The sequence below is a fragment of the Oryzias latipes genome, chromosome 9 (assembly GCF_002234675.1).
Source record: "Oryzias latipes chromosome 9, ASM223467v1".
Lineage (NCBI taxonomy): Eukaryota > Metazoa > Chordata > Actinopteri > Beloniformes > Adrianichthyidae > Oryzias > Oryzias latipes.
The window spans coordinates 16502223-16521673 of NC_019867.2; the positions used below are offsets into that span (position 1 = coordinate 16502223).

Consider the following 19451-nt stretch of genomic DNA (forward strand, 5'->3'; position numbering starts at 1 on the left):
TACAACTGTTTTAGCATGACTTTTTAAAGTTATAAAAGTCACGATTTCAGGTGTTAAAACAAATTTGTCGCATTCCCACTTTTGGTACAGAATTCAAACAGATGTTGCAGCGTGGAGTTTGTTGCTCAAAGTCTAGCGTCACAAGACTGAACCAGTTCCATTAAGCTGAAGAAATTACGTGCTTGGGAACAAACTCCTCTTTGCAAGTTGCCATTTTTCATTTGCTAGTAGCTAGAAACAGGCGTGCAGACGCTACTCCGAACAACGGAAACCCAGGAGAGCAGGGTGCTTGGAAAACAAAAATCCAGATTTTCCCAAAAATAAATCTTCCCAGACAACTAATTTAAATTTATTGATAAAATCCATTTATCGCCCAGCCCTAGGATTAATAGGTTGTTTCCTGTACCACATATTGAGTGTGGCAAACTGGTTTAGCATTAAATACTTATAGGTAACTGGGGTTTTATCTACTGTCTTACATCTGCAGCTTTAATCTTGGCTTTTGTAGTGAGGGCACTTGGGATGAACATGTCCAGGCAGCATTGTGTTAGTCACACTGTGCCTTTACTACCCTCTCTCATTCTAACAAAATGAAACTTGCTATTTGGTTTAAAACAGTTTTACCTAAAAAGAACATGAGGATACAATACAATCTCCCTCAGTGGTGAAGCAGTTTGCGTGTCTGTATGAATCTCTGTGATTCATAAGAACCCAAAGGAGGATTTGTCAGAAGCCAGAGCAATAGTAATGGGCTCGGTATAAATGTATTCTTGGGCAGCAGGGTTCCTTGTTTAATACCTCAGTGCCTCGAGGGCTAAATTCTAACAGGGCCCTTTTGGTGTGTATGTTCTGGCTTGCTGGCTGAACTGTATGCAGATGGAAAGTATGTACAGTGGTACTGAAGGCGTGCAGTTTCAGTCCAGTCAATTTAAGTAAACCGCTCATCCAGTTTGAGTTTAAATAAATAAACACACAAACTGGATCTCGGAACCACCTCTTAAAAACTGAATGGACTGAAACGAGACGTGTCCTAGTCCTCATGTACATCCATGTCTATGCAGATGGATCGACTTTCTCTGTGAGCTGGGAAAAGGTGCTCAGACTCTGCATGATTAAAGCCCTGCAGCCACATGGTTATATAATGCAAAAGCCTGGGCCCCCCATGCTCAGCAGCTGACATGCTGAGTGCTATGCTGCAGCAAGCCATCACTGATGGGAGAAAGAGAGGGGCATCAGTCGGTTGGCAAACGACAAACGGCATACCTCAATCAGACCTGAGCTTGGAAAAAAGAAGAAAGAGAGAACGAAATAGAAGGAGGGGGGTGCTAAACAAAAGACTTGTAGGGAAAAAACAAGGGAAAGAGGAAGTGTTGGGTAGAAAACATGAGGAAAGGGAAGGGCAGAGAGAAACAGAGGCGATAGATGGAGGGAAAAACATCCAAGAGGGAACCCACAAGCGGCGACAGACTGAGACGCTACAACTCCACACCATTTCTCTACTAAGACAACAAGAAACAGGAAAGGCCGATTTGACTGAAAGTTGAAGGGGCCAGAATAGAGAAACAAGTGAGTGGGTAGCACTGTGGTTGAAGAGTATGTATGTGCATATCTCCTTGTGGGCAGAAATAATAGAGCCGTAAATTAGTTCACAGGAGATACTTCCAGGGAACAGAATCAGGGCTATTAGAGTGTCATATTTTTGTTTAAATATGTGTATAGATTCTGAGATGTGGAGCTGAGGTGGGTTCTCTCACCACGGAGTTGTACTGCGTCTCACAGTAAGATCTTACTGTGAACTCCATGTCTTCCTCCTCCTTTTCCTTCACTGGTTTCTCTGGCTCCTCCTCCTCTTTCTCCTGCAGGTAAGCCTCTTGGTCCTGAGGCATGTAGGACATCTCATCTTTGTTCTTGAATTCCAGACTCAAGATAGATGGGGGCAAAAGGAGGCCTAGGATGACCTGGTTGATGAGGAGAATGTAGAGTTGGATGAAGAAAGATGGATGGCACAAATCACAGATGGCACATTTCAGTACTATATTAAGATAGAAACTGTAGATGTTAGGACATAGTCTGGAAAAATCCCACCTGTATGATTGCTTTGCTATTCAAAACACATGTGAAAGTCATATGATGGAAATCCCCTCTGGTGGACACCTGTCCTTAATGTGCAGGCGCTTGTGCATTGCAATGACAAAGTGTTCTCTGTGGAGGTCAATGATAGTAGCATTGCAGTTGTTGAGGCCAGAGAAAATTTGAATTATGACCACAGGACAGGATGTAGTGCCACCTCTTCTTTGTCATCACATTAAAGGCTGTGCTGTGCTCGTGGAAGCATCAATACATTAAGGCCATTTAAGTATGAGAAGAAGCAATGCATCAAAAGCTGAAGATCAGATTCTGTTTGGAACCAACAGCAATCACAATGCTGAAGGGTTAGCAAAGTAAAAGAGGACTGGCTTTGCACCTTTACCAGTTTTGACAACATTTTTACATAATTGTTTTATCATGGAAGTCTGGAGGCACTGCATTTGTTCCACTTATGCTCTCCTTTCCCTCTTTCTGCTCCAGTGGATTTGCATCAGCTCTGCACTCTGGCCGCTCCTCCTGCAAAGGCCAAACTACACTCACTGCACTAGCCAGACTCATCTTCCTGCATATCTCAGTGTATGAATGACTATGAACCCAACCTTTATCAAATCCCAGGCCATCTTTTCATTATAAATAACTTGGACCTCTCTGGGCTGCTGCCCTCTATCATCCTACAACCAGACCTCTGGGAAACCAACATGAGCAAATATGACTCAACAACCTTCCCAAATGGAAACCCGTCATTATGACTGTGAGGGACTCCGAGGGATATTTGTTATACCACCAAACTGTTTACACATGCACTTGTGTAATCTCTTAGGGCGAAAGCAAGTTTGGACAATCCCATAGCAGGGAAACCGGGCATCATATAAGAACACACTGGTTTATCTCTGTGATATGAAATTGGCAAAAGGAAAGGCTGACATAATAACATTTTTAATAGTTAGCCTTTTGTCCACAAAGAAGTTAATGGTTTAGCATTTACATTTTTTTTCTTTTTTAAACTATAGTGCAAAATCATCTTATCTCTCAGAATGAGTCATTCATTAAAAGTCTGTTCTTGCATCTTAATTCATTCTTTTCTTGTGAACAAAATATCTGGTTTAGGATATGTCAGAAAGTACAGCATAAAATCTGAATATTTAAACCCCAAAAAGTTTTATTTAATGGTGGTAGATTATTTTTTCAGATACTAATGAACAATGCAAATATTTCAGGACTTCACAACAAACTTAAATTTTAGAAAACAGTCAGATGTAAACAAAACATTATTGGAGATCTTTGCAAAGTTATGCTAACTCATTAAAAAAGCATTTATTGTTCTTAGCAGTTTAAAAAAAAATTACTCCAGAAAAAAAATCTTCTTGGAAACACTTTCATAGTTTGCTCTCTAACATATTCTCACCAAAATCAGTTGTTTTAGGCAGATAAATCAGTGAGAACATTTTTATGCATATTTTTCACCTAACCTATTTGTTAAAATGTGTTTATTTTAAAGGTTATCACAATTAACTGCAAGTAGTCTACCTTAAGGCCTGAGTTCTTGCGCATGCGTAGGCGTCCCATCCACATGTCAGTCAGCAGCATCTGGCTGCAGGTGTGTGCGATGAAATCTCTGTGTTTGGCAGCAACTGCCAGCTGCAGACAGGTGGCGTTGCTCCAGTTTTTCAATTCGTAGGTCAGCAGCTTCATGGCCATCTGCTCATCCTGTTTATAGGACTGATCTAGGAGTTCCACTGCCAGCTGAGCAAATTCTCTGTGAAAAAGACATGTAAGACATGTGTAGATGCAGCAATAAACAAAGAAAAAATAACTCTGACATAATCTGTCAGTACAAATTGGCCTTTTTTTAATTTACACTGTATTTCCTCCCTGACAGGAAGATGACGCAATTCAAATTCAATAGTTAGCCTCACAAGTTTAAATACCATTACATGGCATACATCTGAGTGTGAAATTTGTTCTCTACATTTGACCCCCAAGGGAGCAGAGAGCTGAAGACAGACATGGTCAAGGTTTAACCCCCAAATCCAACCTTTGCTTCTGAGTTTCAAGCAAAAAGCATTGGGTCCCAGTTATTGGGATAAACAGTAAACACCCAATTTTCAAGTCTCAACCACTCTGCATCTAAGCTGGCCAAGACAGCTGGACATTGACTGTTAACATCTAAATGAAAAGTTTTTGCCAGTGCAAATCTTTATATCTTACATTGCTGTAAAACAAAATACATTTGGGAGATGAAGAGAGATAGAGAGGGGTACCACAGGGTTTGCTGTCAGGACCCAAGTAAGTTTGTTTTACATAGTTTTGATCCACAAAAGCAACAACTGCACTCATCTCCTAAGAAACACAAGTCACACATCTGTAGACATTGAACTAAAAATTAAGTAAAATATTGGCCTCAACAGAAATATGTTTATTTGCAGTAAGTACAAAGAACAAACAAATACTTTTCCCATAATGAATGAATTACTTAACAATTTAATACAACTTTGCTTCTGTTCTTCTGTGCCGATTTTCAAAAATGAAAACGATTTTTGTAAAAGCATAAAATGAGCATAAGATGGATGCCAGAAGCTTTTTTTATGCCTCCACTGAAACTGAGCAACTGAGATTCATGACACCTATTGGCTAAAAAACAAACAAATAAACCAGCACAGGTGCTTTTTGCCCTCAAGTGCACTGTTGATAGTGTCAAATGTTCCAAAAACAATCTTGATTTTGGAAGAACAGCAAGATCTTCAGTTGTTAGTTTCTAACTGATAAATCCACAATGTTTTGTGCGGCACATAAATAGAGTAATCAATAACACATTAAGTACAAACCCAAAAAAATAGATGAAATCACTTTGAAAAAACCTTGTGATTTTAGCTTTTCTTTTTAGAATGCACAAACAGCTTCAATAACTTCCTAAAGTCTACATAATACATATCTAAAAAATGCCTTGACAAAAACAGGTCTCCAGAATGAAAATGTAAGTCATGAAAATGTTTCTTTATTTCAGTCTCTTTACCTCTTTAGAATCAACCTACACTTATGCGTGCATTAAAACTTTCACCCACCACCACAGATACAGCATGAGACAAAACGATTTGCCTACTTACACAAATTCTTCCAAGGAACCAGAGAACCAATTTCTATGCAGAGAGTGAACCTACAATTTGTCATCACTGAGGCAGTTCTTTTAAATTCTATGTGTGTTTGGAGTTTGCTTCAGTGTGGTAATGTGTAGCTTGTAGTAGCTAAGAGATCTTTCCCCAGATAAACATATTTTAACATTTCCTTAAACTCAAAACGTATCCTTAATCCAGTGACTATCCATATTTGTGAAAATATGCCACTATGTCCTAAGGGAGCCTAGAATTATTCAAAACTGGCCAGCTTGCAGTGGAGGGTGGTCTTTCACTGTGTGAGCATTTGCCTACATATACATTCAAGTCCAGTGTAAGGCAGTTCCGTCTAGACTCCCAGCTCAGCTTTGCATAAATCATTCATTACAGTAATATTTTTATATTTCCAGATTCTGCTTAAATCTGTCAAATACAGCACGAAAGATGTACAACTGATTGTCCAACACATTGAATGAGCTATATTCTAAAGGAGACCAAAATCAACCTTAGCAGAAAAAGGATGACAGGGTTGTGTCCAGATGTTTGTGGCAGATGTTTATAAAGACCTAAATGTGTTGAAGTGGGCCATCAATGCATTGACTGACTGTTCCAAAAGGGGGATTTTCCCCTTGTGGAGGTAAGATGCATTTATGGAAAACAATGGTATTTACATTGTTAGAGTCTGTCATGCTTGTCAAAGAAATAGCCACATTACTTTCAAAAGAAAGTTTAAATTTCCTAATTTGCTTAATGGAGAGGTTGCCAGGATAAATTTGGATCAATAAGGCTCTCATTTTTTTTTGCATTTCTTCACAAGTGTATGAGCAAACAGTATTTATGTCACCCACCTGGAGTTGTGGTTCAATTCTTGGGAGATATCATCCACCATATCGTTCTCAGATGCTTCATGTGCCATGGCTTTACAGAGCTTACATGCCACCAAGGCCTTGGCCATCGCTTCCTCCCCGTGTTGCCAGAAGAAAAGCGCCATTTTCTGGCGTTTCATGAGCACCGCCCACACCATAAGCTCATGGAAGGGAAAAGGGAAGTGGTTGATTTCTGGATCATCTAAGTCTATGTCAACCTCTTCCTCTCGTTTACGTGTTGTCTTCTGGCGGCCCCTGCGGATTGGCATGTCATCCTGATGAAGATCAATAGCAAATGAGTGATGGGAGAGAAAATGCCATACATAAGCACACAAGTTCAAAAGGACCTGTGGATGACATTTATTCTGATTGTTAACCAACATTGGAGTGTTTGAGGTTTTTCTGGAACTAATTATGGATAGTAGTCATTTTTTCTTATTTTACCTATCAATAATTGCTAGTACTGAAAAAATTGATGAGTCAAACAGACTACCACATACAGTATTTAATATCTCCATGCTCCCATCCATTCATGCAACCATTCATTAAGTACTGCTTATTATGGAGCAAGTTCCAAGGAAAATAGAATATACAAAAATGCACAGAGTTCTTTCTGTCTAATAACTTTGAGTTAGAAAAGAGGGGTTTCAAGATCAGCTAGGAGACATAATCTCTCCAGTATTTACAAGCCATGCCACAGAGATTCCTCTTGGTTGGAGATTTCCATAAAACCTCACTACAAAGGATTCTTGTCAATAGAGGAATAGCTGCCCTACTCCAAGTTCTAGGGTTTGTCCCCTATTTCTGCAAAGGAAGAGACTGAACTGTCAGACAGCTGCTCAACCCTCCAAGCTACAACAATCCCTTCCTCCACATGGTGAGGGGGCTTTTCTCTCATCTTGAAGGAGTATTCTACTTATTTCTGGTTAAAAATACATTTTAAGATTTAGAAGTCCTGGTTCTTATTTCAGCTATTTCACACTGAGCTGCAAACCAAAGGTCACAAATTAACAAGGGTAAAAGATCCATGTAATGCACAAAAACAGAGACATGTTTTCAGAGTGATCACAACCAATCTCCCTCCCCACTTGGCTGTGCAAAAAAAAATTAAGTGTCCATGAAAGTGACTAAGAGAAATAGCAAAACAAAATAACCTCAGAAGAGTCCAACTCACTGGAAACAAGTCTGTCTAACAATACAAACATAAGCATTAAAAAAACTATATTAATTGGTAATTCCCATTCATAATAATCGTAGTGCACATATTAAAAAAATAAAACAGTTTTCAACAATGGGGTCAAACCATCTTTGAAAATGCGCCTTGTTTAGGAGAAAACTATACTGCCCACACACACATGGGGAGATGAACACACAGAAGTACAGGCAGCCATGCATGTCAGATACAAACACCTCTGAGACACATGCTGCAGTAAAAGCTTATGGTGTGATGTACAGATTGGGAACATATGCGCACATATATTATATAATTCTGCAAGGTCAGTACTGATGAGCTAAGCTAAACAATACAGCCATCACACTAATGAAAACAATATAGCACTTGTTAAAAATTATTTCTACCAATTTTTGTGAGTTTTTAAATGCTTTCAATAACATGTTAAGCAAGAATTAATTTGCAGTTTGTTGATTGCTTCCTTTACAATAAACCTTTAACTGATTCCAAAGTGCAAAAAGATTTAGTAAAAAAAAAAGAAAAAAAGAAAAAAATGCCTTAAGCTCTTCTTTTCAAAAGACCATAAGGTAGAAGCAAAGGCTTAACAAATCACTGTTTTGCATATACAGCAACACACCCAGTACAATGCAGGCTTGGATGAGGTAGAGGAAGAGTGAAGGAGTAAAGGAATAACAACTCACCTCCATCCCCAGCAGTTTCAGTGCTTTGGGCTAGAAAAGCAACAAAAACACATAAGAACAGAACAACATTGCTGAATGCATTTTCTGAAGCAGTTTAAACAGCTCCCACTCCGAAGACTCAAGTGAAGCCTGACAACTCTTTCTTTAAATCAATAAACTCATATACTGCAATAACTAAAGTCAAAATAAACTTTTTAAGGCATTACGATGTGTCTTGGAGTGACTTATAGCTTACTCTATGTTCTGATAATTAAATACATCAAAGCAAAGTGTATTGGTGAATTGAGGACAGTACTAAGTATGAAAAAAGCAGGGCATGTATGAATTATGCATTCATGAGCCATCATCTGAGTTGGTAAAAATAACTCATGCTTCCTGTGGGAATTTTGATATCTACATCTATTTCAAGGCTTTTTTGTTGCTAAACATGCATTTGTGTGAATGCACATGACTGTGATCCTGCAGTCAGTCCTTCTATGAAAGCAGTGAAACCAGCTGTCACTTTTTTCCTACGTCTGTGCTTGGTTTGAATGAAGAAAATAATTTCCGTAGTTGCTCATTTGCAAGCCCCCTTGAACTTTTTAGGTATTTCATTATTTTTGCATCAAAAGTGTTCATAAAGATTTAAGGCTTTTGAGGACCAAAGATACAAAAATGATGGAGAGTTGAAAACAATATTCTTTGAAAGCTGCAGGGGTGTTGCACATTTTTTCTTCCACAGTGCATCACATCAATAAATGATTCAAGGAATCTGGAGAAATTTTATCTGCAAAGTGCATAAGTGCTGTGGATGTAGTCTGGGCACCTGTGATCTAAAATCCCTGGGATGGCAATGAATTTAAAGCACATGGATGCTTTTTTGAAAACCATCAGGTTTCCTTGTTTAGATATAAAACAGACATTTTCTGTTTTGACTTTATTAGCTGCTTTTCCCCAAATTGATGAAAATATCTATAAAAGCAAAAATAAAACTTGGTTTTCCAACGTCAAGGTTGGCCATGAAAGGAAAATGAAACAGAAAAATAAATAAATTTTAGGCTGAAAACTTATATTTCCTGTTAGGCCAAGTCCTAGCTGTAGAAGTAGAACTCAAAACTAAGTTAACTGAAAAAGAAATCTATATTGAGTCTGCTCAACATTACACATTTGTTTTTATGTTTTTAAGTTTGGACCTTCTTAACCTAAATTTATACATTTCAAAACAAAACATGACATTTGTCTTTTACCAAAAAAAATGATTTATTGCAGAACCTATTTGCATTAGTAAGGTTTTCCTTTCAGATGATAACATTTTGGCTATTACTCTTGCAGGTTTAAAGTTTCAGAAATATAATTTTACCCAGTGTTCCTTGGATTCATGACAAGTGTGCATAGCTGGACTCTAATAAAAGTGATCTTTTTCTTCACTCACCCTTTTAGGTCCAAAGAGGTTATGGTATAAAGTTCTGAATCGCTTCCTAGTGTAGTTACACCGATATGCTCCCCCCATGAGGTATTCAATTACCAGTCCTATGTCGATGAGGCTGATGCGGTAGTCCGGGGGCAGGTTTCCCTACAAACCAGACAGTGTTAACAGCTAACAACCTACAACAAACAATTTACTAAAGCAGCGGAAGACAGTTCAAAAACAAACCACACAGTGATACACACTCATGTTACAAAATCCATATCAAACTGAGTTTTTGGCTATGAAAAGAAAACTGGATTATCGGATTCACCTTGAAGTAGATCCAACTGAACCCTGGATATTCTCGCTTGGAAAGAACACACAATGTCAGTGAGTAAACCGCACGACAAGCAAAAGGAGGGAAAATGAGGAACAAGGATAGACTGAGGCAAGATCTCTCTTCCAGTCTCTATTACAAACTGCTGTCTTAGACAGATTTTGTCTGAAGCCAGAATTGGAGTGGATCTAAGGGGATCTTTGTTTATCGCTGTGCTTCAATTTTGTAGCTTAAAAAAAATGTCTGAAGCCAAAAAAGACTGCAAAAAATGAAAATAGATTCATATTCCTGCAGTTTCAGTTACTATTTTCTCACTATTAAAGTCCTGTTGCACCAAAGTTTTACACAAATGAGCTAAAACTGAGGAAAAAATTAAATCTCAATTGCTACACAACAGAGTATAATGTTCGAGCATATACTGTAAGAGGACTCAATAAATTGAACCACTTTATGTCTTTTATTTGAAAGATAATGAGATTCTCTCAGTGAGGTCCACTTCAGTTTTGAGAAGAAAGGGAAGAGAAAATAACTAATTAGCCTGGAAGAGAGTGACAGTAGTGCAGAGCAATGGACGCATGGCTTTAAATACTAGAGGGGGAGAAGTCATTATCAAAACAAAAATGGGTTTTGCCTAAAAACTACAAGTGGAGTAAGACTGAGCGCTTCATCTATTCACCTCAACCTAGAGAAGTCACTATTTTGTCTTAATCTGGACCTTTGAGAGACACCAGTTACCTCACATATCGGCATTTCTTTTCTCACTTGTTATCACAAATAGTTGAAACCCTTTGCATTCCGAGCATTGCTGCTTTTAATGTTGGCCACATTTTGAAAAAAATTGTGAGATAACAATAATTTGTTGAGTTTGTGGCATTCAAAATCTCTAAATGTAATTTTCTTCACAACTTTATTTGACCAAAATGATTTTTTTTTCTGTCCTCAACATCCATAAAAACCCTAAACCCTCCTGTTTTTGAACAGAAAAAAAAACTAAATGTTTTAATGTCAACAGTGCATTCAAAATAAATTACTTAAATATGTGCATAAAAAGGGGGTCAGGGGAAATCTAAATTTTTAAGGCTGAGGCTGAAAAACAGCTGGACGAATGGATAAGCATTGTCACTCCAAACAGTTACAGCGGCTTCCAGAAGCATAACTGAAGCCACATCACGTGATAAGGAAACAATATATCAGCTCTGCAAAAAAAACTATAGGCACTTCTTAAAGCACAGAAAGACAGCAACATTTTGAATGCTCAAACATCAATTTGGAAAAAAATGAATGCAAAGATCTGCCTAAGAAAGATGAAAAAGACTGTCCATCTGTCACTGTACCAAGAAAAAAGGACCAAAGGCCATCACCCTTTGATGGTATGGGGTGGATCAGTGCCAGGACATGGGAGACTTCCAAATGTGTGAAGTGAGGCATGTGCTGCCAGAAAGGCGATATCTAATCTTGAAAACTGGTTTATTAAAGTTGGACAATGCTAGACAAAATCCTGCACAGTCCAGGGATTTATGTAATTTTCACCCTGAAAAAGTATAAAAGTGGTTGCAGAGTAATACGATTTTGTGTTGTGGATTTTTAGGAAAAAGCTTTGTTTTATAGGTTTAGATTCTGTTGAGGGAAACAGTTCTGTGTTCTGTCTCTTTTATATAGAGTCAATATCTGGTTTATTTTTCTTTTAAATCAGCCTTCATTTTTTTTTATTATGCTAACTTACTTCTCCCAAGGGGGTTGTTTTTTTCATATTTATTATATTTTCCTAATTATGCTTTTACTTTGTCTTGTTGATAAACTAAAATTATATTTTTATATGAATCTTGTGTTTTGAAATCTGACCGTTTTCTTCTTCATTTTAATTTCTATATGTTTTTTTTCTTTCTAAACTGGCTACTTATTCTTTTTTTGTCTGCTTGGCACCATTATTATTGTTGTATCAACCACATATACTTCACAATCTATAATTGTTTACGGCTTATTGATTTTCTTTGCTTAAAACATTGATTCTAAAGCAAAACATTGACATTTGTACCTTTTTCTACCGTTAAAACTATGCTTATTTAAAAGAGAAATACACAAAATTTAAAGTTTTTATCAGGAAATTAAAAATAGAGTAAACTAACTTGGTAAATGGTTAAACTTAAATGTTTCTCATAATATTTTGTAAATATATTTTCATAAAGAATATTTCTAACGTTTTTTTAATTTGTTAAAACAACCAACTAAAATAGTCTTTTTTTAGACATTTAAACCTGAAATATCAATACTAAAATGCATCTTTGTGAAAAAACTAAAACTTTCCTTTTGGGCCAATTCCATCCATCGATTTTCTTCTATCTGTGAAGGGTCATAGGAGTTGCTGGAGCTTTATGGCAAGGGCAAGGTACGCCCTGGACAGTCCACACATAGACATGACAAAGGACAATTTGGCACCTGTTAACCTACGAAGCACGTATCCGGACAGTGAAAGGATCCTGGAGTGCCCACGTGTGCACAGTGAGAACATACATACTCCACACAGAAAGGACCCAGGTGGGACTTGAACTAGGTACTTCTCACCATGATGCAGACATGAAAACCACCAAAACACAATACAATATTATGGGACAACTATTTACTGCATTTCTTCTCTTGCTGTGACCGCACATGTCTTTTCTGGGATGGTTTGCTCATAAACCACCACTTAAAAAGCCTAGTTGGTAAATGGTTTTTAGAAAAAGCATTTTCTTTGTAAAATACATGCAGGTCAAACTTTTTTGCAGTCTGTTTGACATCAGGAGGCAAACTAATAATCTGTATGCCAATTTTTAAAAAGGAAAACAGGAGCACATTTTAAAATGTTTTTTTGCAACCAAGAGTAAGACCTTTAGCAAATGATTCAGGATTTGCATGATTTACTAATTTCCTCTGTGTCCTTAAAAAGGCCTTTTTGACTTTGGAAATCATTGACGGCACTCAGATGTTCATACCCCTTTAAAACTAAACTGGATTAAGCTTGAAGCTGTCCTCTGAAATTAAGGCCATCTCAAAAAGAAAAAACAAACAGCAATCTCCAAACATTTAGTGAGGTATCACAGTGGGGCAAAGAAGTATTTTGTCAGCCACCAATTGTGCAAGTGCTTCGACGGCAGAGGTCTGTCATTTTCATTTGAAATATACTTCAACAATCAGAGAGGAAATATTAAAGATATTACTCAGAAAATCCCTTTGTCTGATTTTTGAAGAATTTCTTTGCAAATAATGGGGGTATTTTATGTATTTAGTCAATAACAAAAGATTATCTCAAACCTTAGTACATACAGACCCTTTACAAAAAATGTGAATATCATGGAAAAGTGTATTTATTCCCATTAATACATTCAAAAAATTAACATTAGAATTCAGGGCCCACTGTTTAAATTATTTCAAGTATTTGTTTATTTATTTTTATATAAATTCATGAAAAGCCCATGAAAACCACAAAAACAGAATGTCAAAAATTAGATTACTCTGAAGAAATCTGCCCAAAACTGCAGGGCATGAAGGTTTCCAGAGTTCCACCAACAACTAATCTACTAACTTGAAGCACAGGTTCCTGCACAGGTTCCCCAGATGTCATTAAATTGGTTCAGTTTGGTTCAATTCTAAATGGTAAAAACGGTAAATGGTGTATACTTGTAAAGTGCTTTTCTACCTTCCTCGAAGGCCCAAAGCACCAGTTGCAGTCACAGTCCCATTCACCCAATTCCCTATTTACACACTGATGACGGTTCCCAACACTGGCGCCAACCTTCCACCATTGGGTTTAGTTTCTTGCACAAGGACACTTCAGAATATGGGTGGGCAAGGCGGAAATTAAGCCTGCAATTGTCCAATCAGAGGTTGACCACCCTAATGCTGCACCACGGCTGCCCAACAATTTTCTCATTTTGGTTAAATATTGGGACTTTAGACTTGACAAGTAGCCAGATGACCATCATTGATCGATTCTATAGTTATGGGTAAGTCACAGAAGCTCACAGCTAAGGAGGCTGGTAGTTTACAGAGCGCTGTCCAAGCAGATCAACGGAAAGTCTAATGGAACGGTAAACTGTGGCAGATGAAGATGCACCAGCAAAAGAGACAACCGTGGGTGTCCAGTGGATTATCAAAAGGACAAGATTCAAGAACCTGTAGACATCTAGAAAGAATGGAATGAGGTGGAGGAACAGCTTCAAAAACCACCATATTCAGATGCATTTGGGAAATGGGTTACAACTTTCAGGTTCTTTTCGGATCAGGGGCGTCATTTATAAAACTTTGCGTAGGATTTGAGTCAGAAGTGGCGTACGGATGAAACATAGGACGTGCGTACGCACAGAAATATTCGGATTTATAAAACCGTGCGCACGCACATCCTACGCATTTTTCCCTTAATAAATCACAACCAATTCTAAATGTAGCGCAGCTTTTGCGGCTTCATGACGTGCCCATAGTTGCCCATAAATAGTCCGTGAAACGCCCACAAATGAATATTCATGTATTGCGAGATCATGGCAAACACAGAGAGGGAATCAAAAAAAACGTAACTTCACTCAATGTGAAGTAGAAGTTATCGTTGGCGAGGTGGAAAAGAGGAGAAAATGTTGTTTGGAGGGCACAGTGTGGGCATTACTAATGCCAAAAAGGCACGTGAGTGGCAAACGGTGGCAGACGCCAAATGCTGTAGCCTCACAACCTCGGACCGTGGCCGAAATAAGAAAGAAATGGTCGGACATCAAAGTCGAGGCAAAAAAACGTCTGTCGCTGCATCGCCAGAGTGTGTCTGCCACGGGGGGGGGACCGGAGCGCCAGATGCACCGGGTGACACGCGTGGTTCCTCCGAGTGCTCCTCTGAAACGCCGGGCCCATAAGCCCGCAGAGGTCCAACAGGATGGCTCGAGGAAGTCGGAACCGGCTCATAAGCCACTCGTCCTCGTTTGCCAGCAAGTCTCCTTGCTGTCTAAAGATGCGTTCACTCCGAATTCTTCCATTTGCCACATCTTCTAAGAGCGCAAGATCAGCCATTGTGCGTCATTACGCATTGTGATGGGGCATTTTATTTCCCTCCATTTAATTACATCTGACAAGCTGCAGATGTCGGTAAAAATCAACGTGGAAATGAGAAATTGATCAGCACAAATGTAATTTCTAGTTGCTTTGTGAATGGTTGAGACATACGCCATACATGGTTTAATCAAAAATAAAACAAACTAAAGGCATATGCATGAATACCATAATTCCATAGCTTATGATGAAATGTTTTAATATGAAAACAACTTTCCCCAGTGGACAATTAGTACGTCTGTCCGTCCGTCCGCATGCCCGCACCTATATCTGCTCCGCCAGACGGACACACTGACGAGAATATCAGTTTTGTACATTATTTCGTTCTGTTAACTATTATTTATGAGGATGAATTGCAAAACATGCCAATAATGCAGAACATATTTCACTTTTCTTTTTGCAAATATGTATTCATTTGAATTTCTGTTGTAATTTTCGTTTGATTTTTTTGTTTGTTTCACTGCTGATCGATCAAACGGGTGTTCGTGTTAATTGTAAGACTTGCTTTGTGAAGTCGTCATGTTATTTATGAGAGGCAGTATTGTCATTTTCACTTTCACGTGTTTCTTCGATCTGCCGACGGTGTCGCCGTTTCTCATTTCACCCGTTTTTGTGCGTACGCCTGGGTCAGAGCTTGTGTGACGGGCCGCACATTTTCCCGTCAAGTTTGCTGTTTATTAATCTCAACTATTGCGTAGAGAGTGGCATACGCCTTCTTTTGTACGTATGCAACGTTTATAATGAGGCCCCAGGTCAATTCTGAGCCTGGGCCAACAGAGGAAATGTATCAACTGGGCCAAGGGGAAGAATAACTGGACTGTTGATCAGTGGTTCAAGGTGATGAAAGTAAAGTGTACCTTAGGAATCAAGGTCCAATAGTTTGGAGGAAGACTGGTGAGGAGCAGAACATAAGCTGCTTGAGGTCCAGTGTGACATGATTTGGGCTGCAATGGCCAGCACTGGCGTTGGTAAACTCAGCTTTCGTCAATGAAAAATCACTGCAACAGTATACCTGAATCTTTTAGAGTCATTCATGAATCCTTCTGCTGAGGATCGGTATGGAGATGCACATTTCAGGACCTAACCCCTGCTAATACCGCCAGAAGCAAAAAAGCACCAAAACCTGGTTGGATGCCAATGCCATCAAAATTAAAGTTTATGAAAGTTCAATTTTTTTAATTTGATTTCTGAAATTAATACACTTTTTCAAAGATGTTCTAGTTTTTATTGGTGTGTATATGCCTTTTGTTAGCAACGGCAAAGATCAAATGTTTTCTGTAAGTTATTAAATTGTTTTCCTACTCTGTTGCTGGTATTTTGGCTTATTGCTCCATCAAATCAGTAACAGACAAAATATAAGCATAAAAACAAGCGAAACAAGCAAATAAATAAAAGAAATAAAAATAGATACCAAAGCAGTAAACATGCATTGATGTTTTGGGGCTGCCAATGGGTAACATGGACTTTCAGCTGCCTCGAAGATGTTCTGTGGGGTTGGGATTTGAAGACTAAGCCACTCCAGGACCCTAAAATGGCTTTTAAGAAGCCACTGCTTCACTGCCCTGGTGATGTGTTTGGATCAATGTCATGCTGAAAAAGACCCAGCCACAGTTTCTCTTCAATGATCTCACTGAAAGAAGGTGGTTTTCACACAAAATGTCAACATACATGGTCCCATTAATTCTGTCCTTTGCATGGATCAGTCTCTCTGGTCCTTTTACAGAAAAACAGCCTCAAAGTATGGCGTTTCCGCCCACAGTAACACTCCATGATGTTTCCACTTCACAGTAAGTATGGTGCAACTGTTTGAGGTCATAGACAGTTGTCTTTTATAATGATTAGAAGCCCAAACTGGTGCCATTAATTCAAGTAACAAGTGGAGGACAGAGGAGCCTCTTAATAAAGAAGTTGTAGGTCTGGAAAAGCCAGAAATCTTGCTTGTTCGAAGGTGACTGAATACTTACTTTACTGAGCACATTACCAATTATTTTATTAGAAACCCTGCAGTGTGATGTCCTGAATTCTTTCCCCCAATTCTGTCTCTCAAAGTTGAGGTTTACTCATGATAAATATTACAGGCTTCCACCTTTTCAAGTGGGGGAACATACACATTTAGTGGCTGACTAAAGATCTCTTTTTGCCCCACTGTGTGTTTAAAATCAAATCCAAATGACGATATGAAATAATATCACAAAATACTACCACACACAGCTTTAAGAAAATAGTATGGTTAATGATATGCCATGCACTAGAGTATGCTTTTGGCGAAATGTAATGTTCTATTTTCAACACCAACATGAGAACAGAGTTGTCTTCATGGTCAGTTGTCATCTGAATAATCTCTTAGAGGCGAATACAATGAAACTGCAATCAGCATTTTATAAGTGGAATTAATGAACGCCTGTACGTACTAATGGTCCTGACTTCTGAGTCTCCTGACTTATTTCTCATTAGCCTCACAGCGGTTTCACTGTTGGCTCACTTTGCTCGACAACGTTTGATAGTGCTTGTTAACCATGGTGGTGTGTGGCTTCAAGAAAGTATAATTGTGAGTCATGAGAGAATGAGAGTCGTGCAAAGCTATACACAGCCACTGCAGCCCGCCACTCCAGCTGAAAGAGAAAAGCCGGCCTCTATTTGCAGTTAACAGCTACAACAGGAAAAAAAAATCAAACACACCCACACACAAATGGAAGAAAAATGTAACAAACACCACAGAAAGCAACTGAAACTCTACATAGTCAAATGTTTTGTCTTAAATACACAACTAAAATGCTTGAGCTGCTACACAGCTACTGGGACCGAAGTGATAGCCATACCTTTTTGACGTCTCTGACAAGATGGTACAGCGTGTTTGATGGTCCATGTCGCTGTAAAGGGAAGACAAGAAAATTATCTTACTTCCATTAAAGACAACAAATGCTGCCGCCACCACTTAGTGTTTGATATTACCGTGTTGTAAAGCTCCTCCAGTCGTGAAAGCGTAAGGAAGCGATGCACGCTAACTCCGTTTTCAATCAGCAGCTTGACAAAATCCACTCTGTCCAAAACTAAGGCATCGAGCATTGCCTGTTCCAGGGAACCAACCTGAAACGCAATTTTTTGGTTTTCACTGTTGATTAATACATTAGTGATATGCCTTAAATAAAATAAATAGGAATATTTTTGTACCTATAACATCCTGGATATGATTATTATTTCAAATCAAATGTTTCTGTAATCACCTTAATTGGACTACTAGACTGTTTTAAACTGAGCTTCTACTGAAGGTGATTTCTTTCTCTGTTCACTTTCCTACTTTATAAAGATAATGATTACATTGGATTTATATTTAAGACACTGTGTTAAAACAGTTACACAGCAAATGAATTTTAAAACCATTTCATTTCATTTGTAGCAATATTTTTGTGTTCACTGCTTCTTACAGGCCACTGCTGTCCGTAGATGAAGATCTGACTGCGTGCGATGTCCACTCTGTTCCAGGCAAGGGCCAAACTTAGCTGGTCAGGGGCTGAGGCATTGGCACCTAGTACATACACACAAGCATAGAAGATTTAGTTTACAAAGATGGAGTCTGCAAAAGAAAAATAGGACAAAAATCATTTTGGATTACCAAGCAAAATAAAGATTTTTTTTTTTTTTACTTTTTTTTATAAATGGGCAAGCATATTGGAGACTACAGTACATTCTGATGGAATTATAGCTGTCTTTAACTACAAGCTCAGCTAATCTGAGCTCCATCTATCCCTCCATCCATCCATTTTCTTAACCCGCATTATCCCTTTTGGGGTCATGGAGTTGCTGGAGCCTGTCCTTTGCCTGCTAATGTTGGGCGAAGGTGGGGTACACCCTGGACAGATCGCCAGTCTGTCGCAAGGCACACTATCACTTACACAAACACACACACACACACACACACACACACAGGCACATTAAGGGACACTTTACCAATTAACCTATGAAGCACGCTTTTGGACTGTGGGAGGAAGCCGGAGTGACCAGAGAAAACCCACACATGCACGGGGAGAACATGCAAACTCCACACGGAAAGGTCCCAGAAGGGATTAAATTCTTCTAGCTGTGTGGTGTGAGATTAGACACTGCGCCACTGTGCAGCCCATTAGCTCCACTACATAATATGTTTTCTCCTTGTGCTTTGTTGTGTCTGTAAGACGAATCTCTAATGTAGAAGTCATTGTTCAGAAAAATATTTTGCTCTCACTCCATCTTGTTCTTTCATTAAATCTTAAATTATTTTTATTTTATTTTATTTTATTATTTACTGTTTTTAGTCCCCCTGCACTCAAGAAATGCCAACATACATTGTATTTATGCATTTTAACAATAATGAATTACTTAAAAGAATTAAGTGATTTTCCTTCACATTTTCAATAACTTTCAGTCCGACATTCAGAAACCTTTTATTTTTCAAATTTAAATTTTAAACTGCATATATTTGCAGTTTTTAAATGAAAAATAATCTGCATTTATCACCCTCACAATTCTAAAATTTCTAAAACTTGTGAAGAATAAATTTTGCAACACTAAAATAAAGCAAGATGCAGTTTAGTTTAAACTTTTATGACAAAATAAATCAGACAGCCGTAACGAATGCTCTTGGTAAAAGAAACTTTGTGAGTTCACTAAAGATTAGTTAAGAGAATGTGTGGGATGTGCTATAATATGATTGATTTTAATTTTAATTCCTTGGCTGTGGAGTGCTG

The 19451-nt window shown here is 38.3% G+C and overlaps 1 protein-coding gene across 8 annotated transcripts in view; it reads right to left on the reverse strand.

Annotated features, from left to right (window-relative positions):
* Positions 1-19451, reverse strand: part of LOC100533512 (transient receptor potential cation channel subfamily M member 3) — a 134952-nt gene that overhangs the window by 15954 nt on the left and 99547 nt on the right. For 2 of the 8 annotated variants that reach the window (XM_020706024.1, XM_020706027.1), the window contains exons 10-18: positions 18153-18253; positions 17680-17814; positions 17547-17597; positions 9655-9690; positions 9348-9488; positions 7937-7966; positions 6047-6339; positions 3616-3844; positions 1791-1958 (exon numbers count right to left, since the gene is read on the reverse strand). In XM_020706024.1, the coding sequence (XP_020561683.1) occupies positions 1791-1958; positions 3616-3844; positions 6047-6339; positions 7937-7966; positions 9348-9488; positions 9655-9690; positions 17547-17597; positions 17680-17814; positions 18153-18253 (1184 nt within the window). Of the gene's footprint in view, positions 1-1754; positions 1959-3615; positions 3845-6046; positions 6340-7936; positions 7967-9347; positions 9489-9654; positions 9691-17546; positions 17598-17679; positions 17815-18152; positions 18254-19451 lie in introns of all 8 variants that reach the window. The other 6 variants (XM_020706022.2, XM_020706026.1, XM_020706025.1 and 3 more) reach the window with 3 other exon arrangements.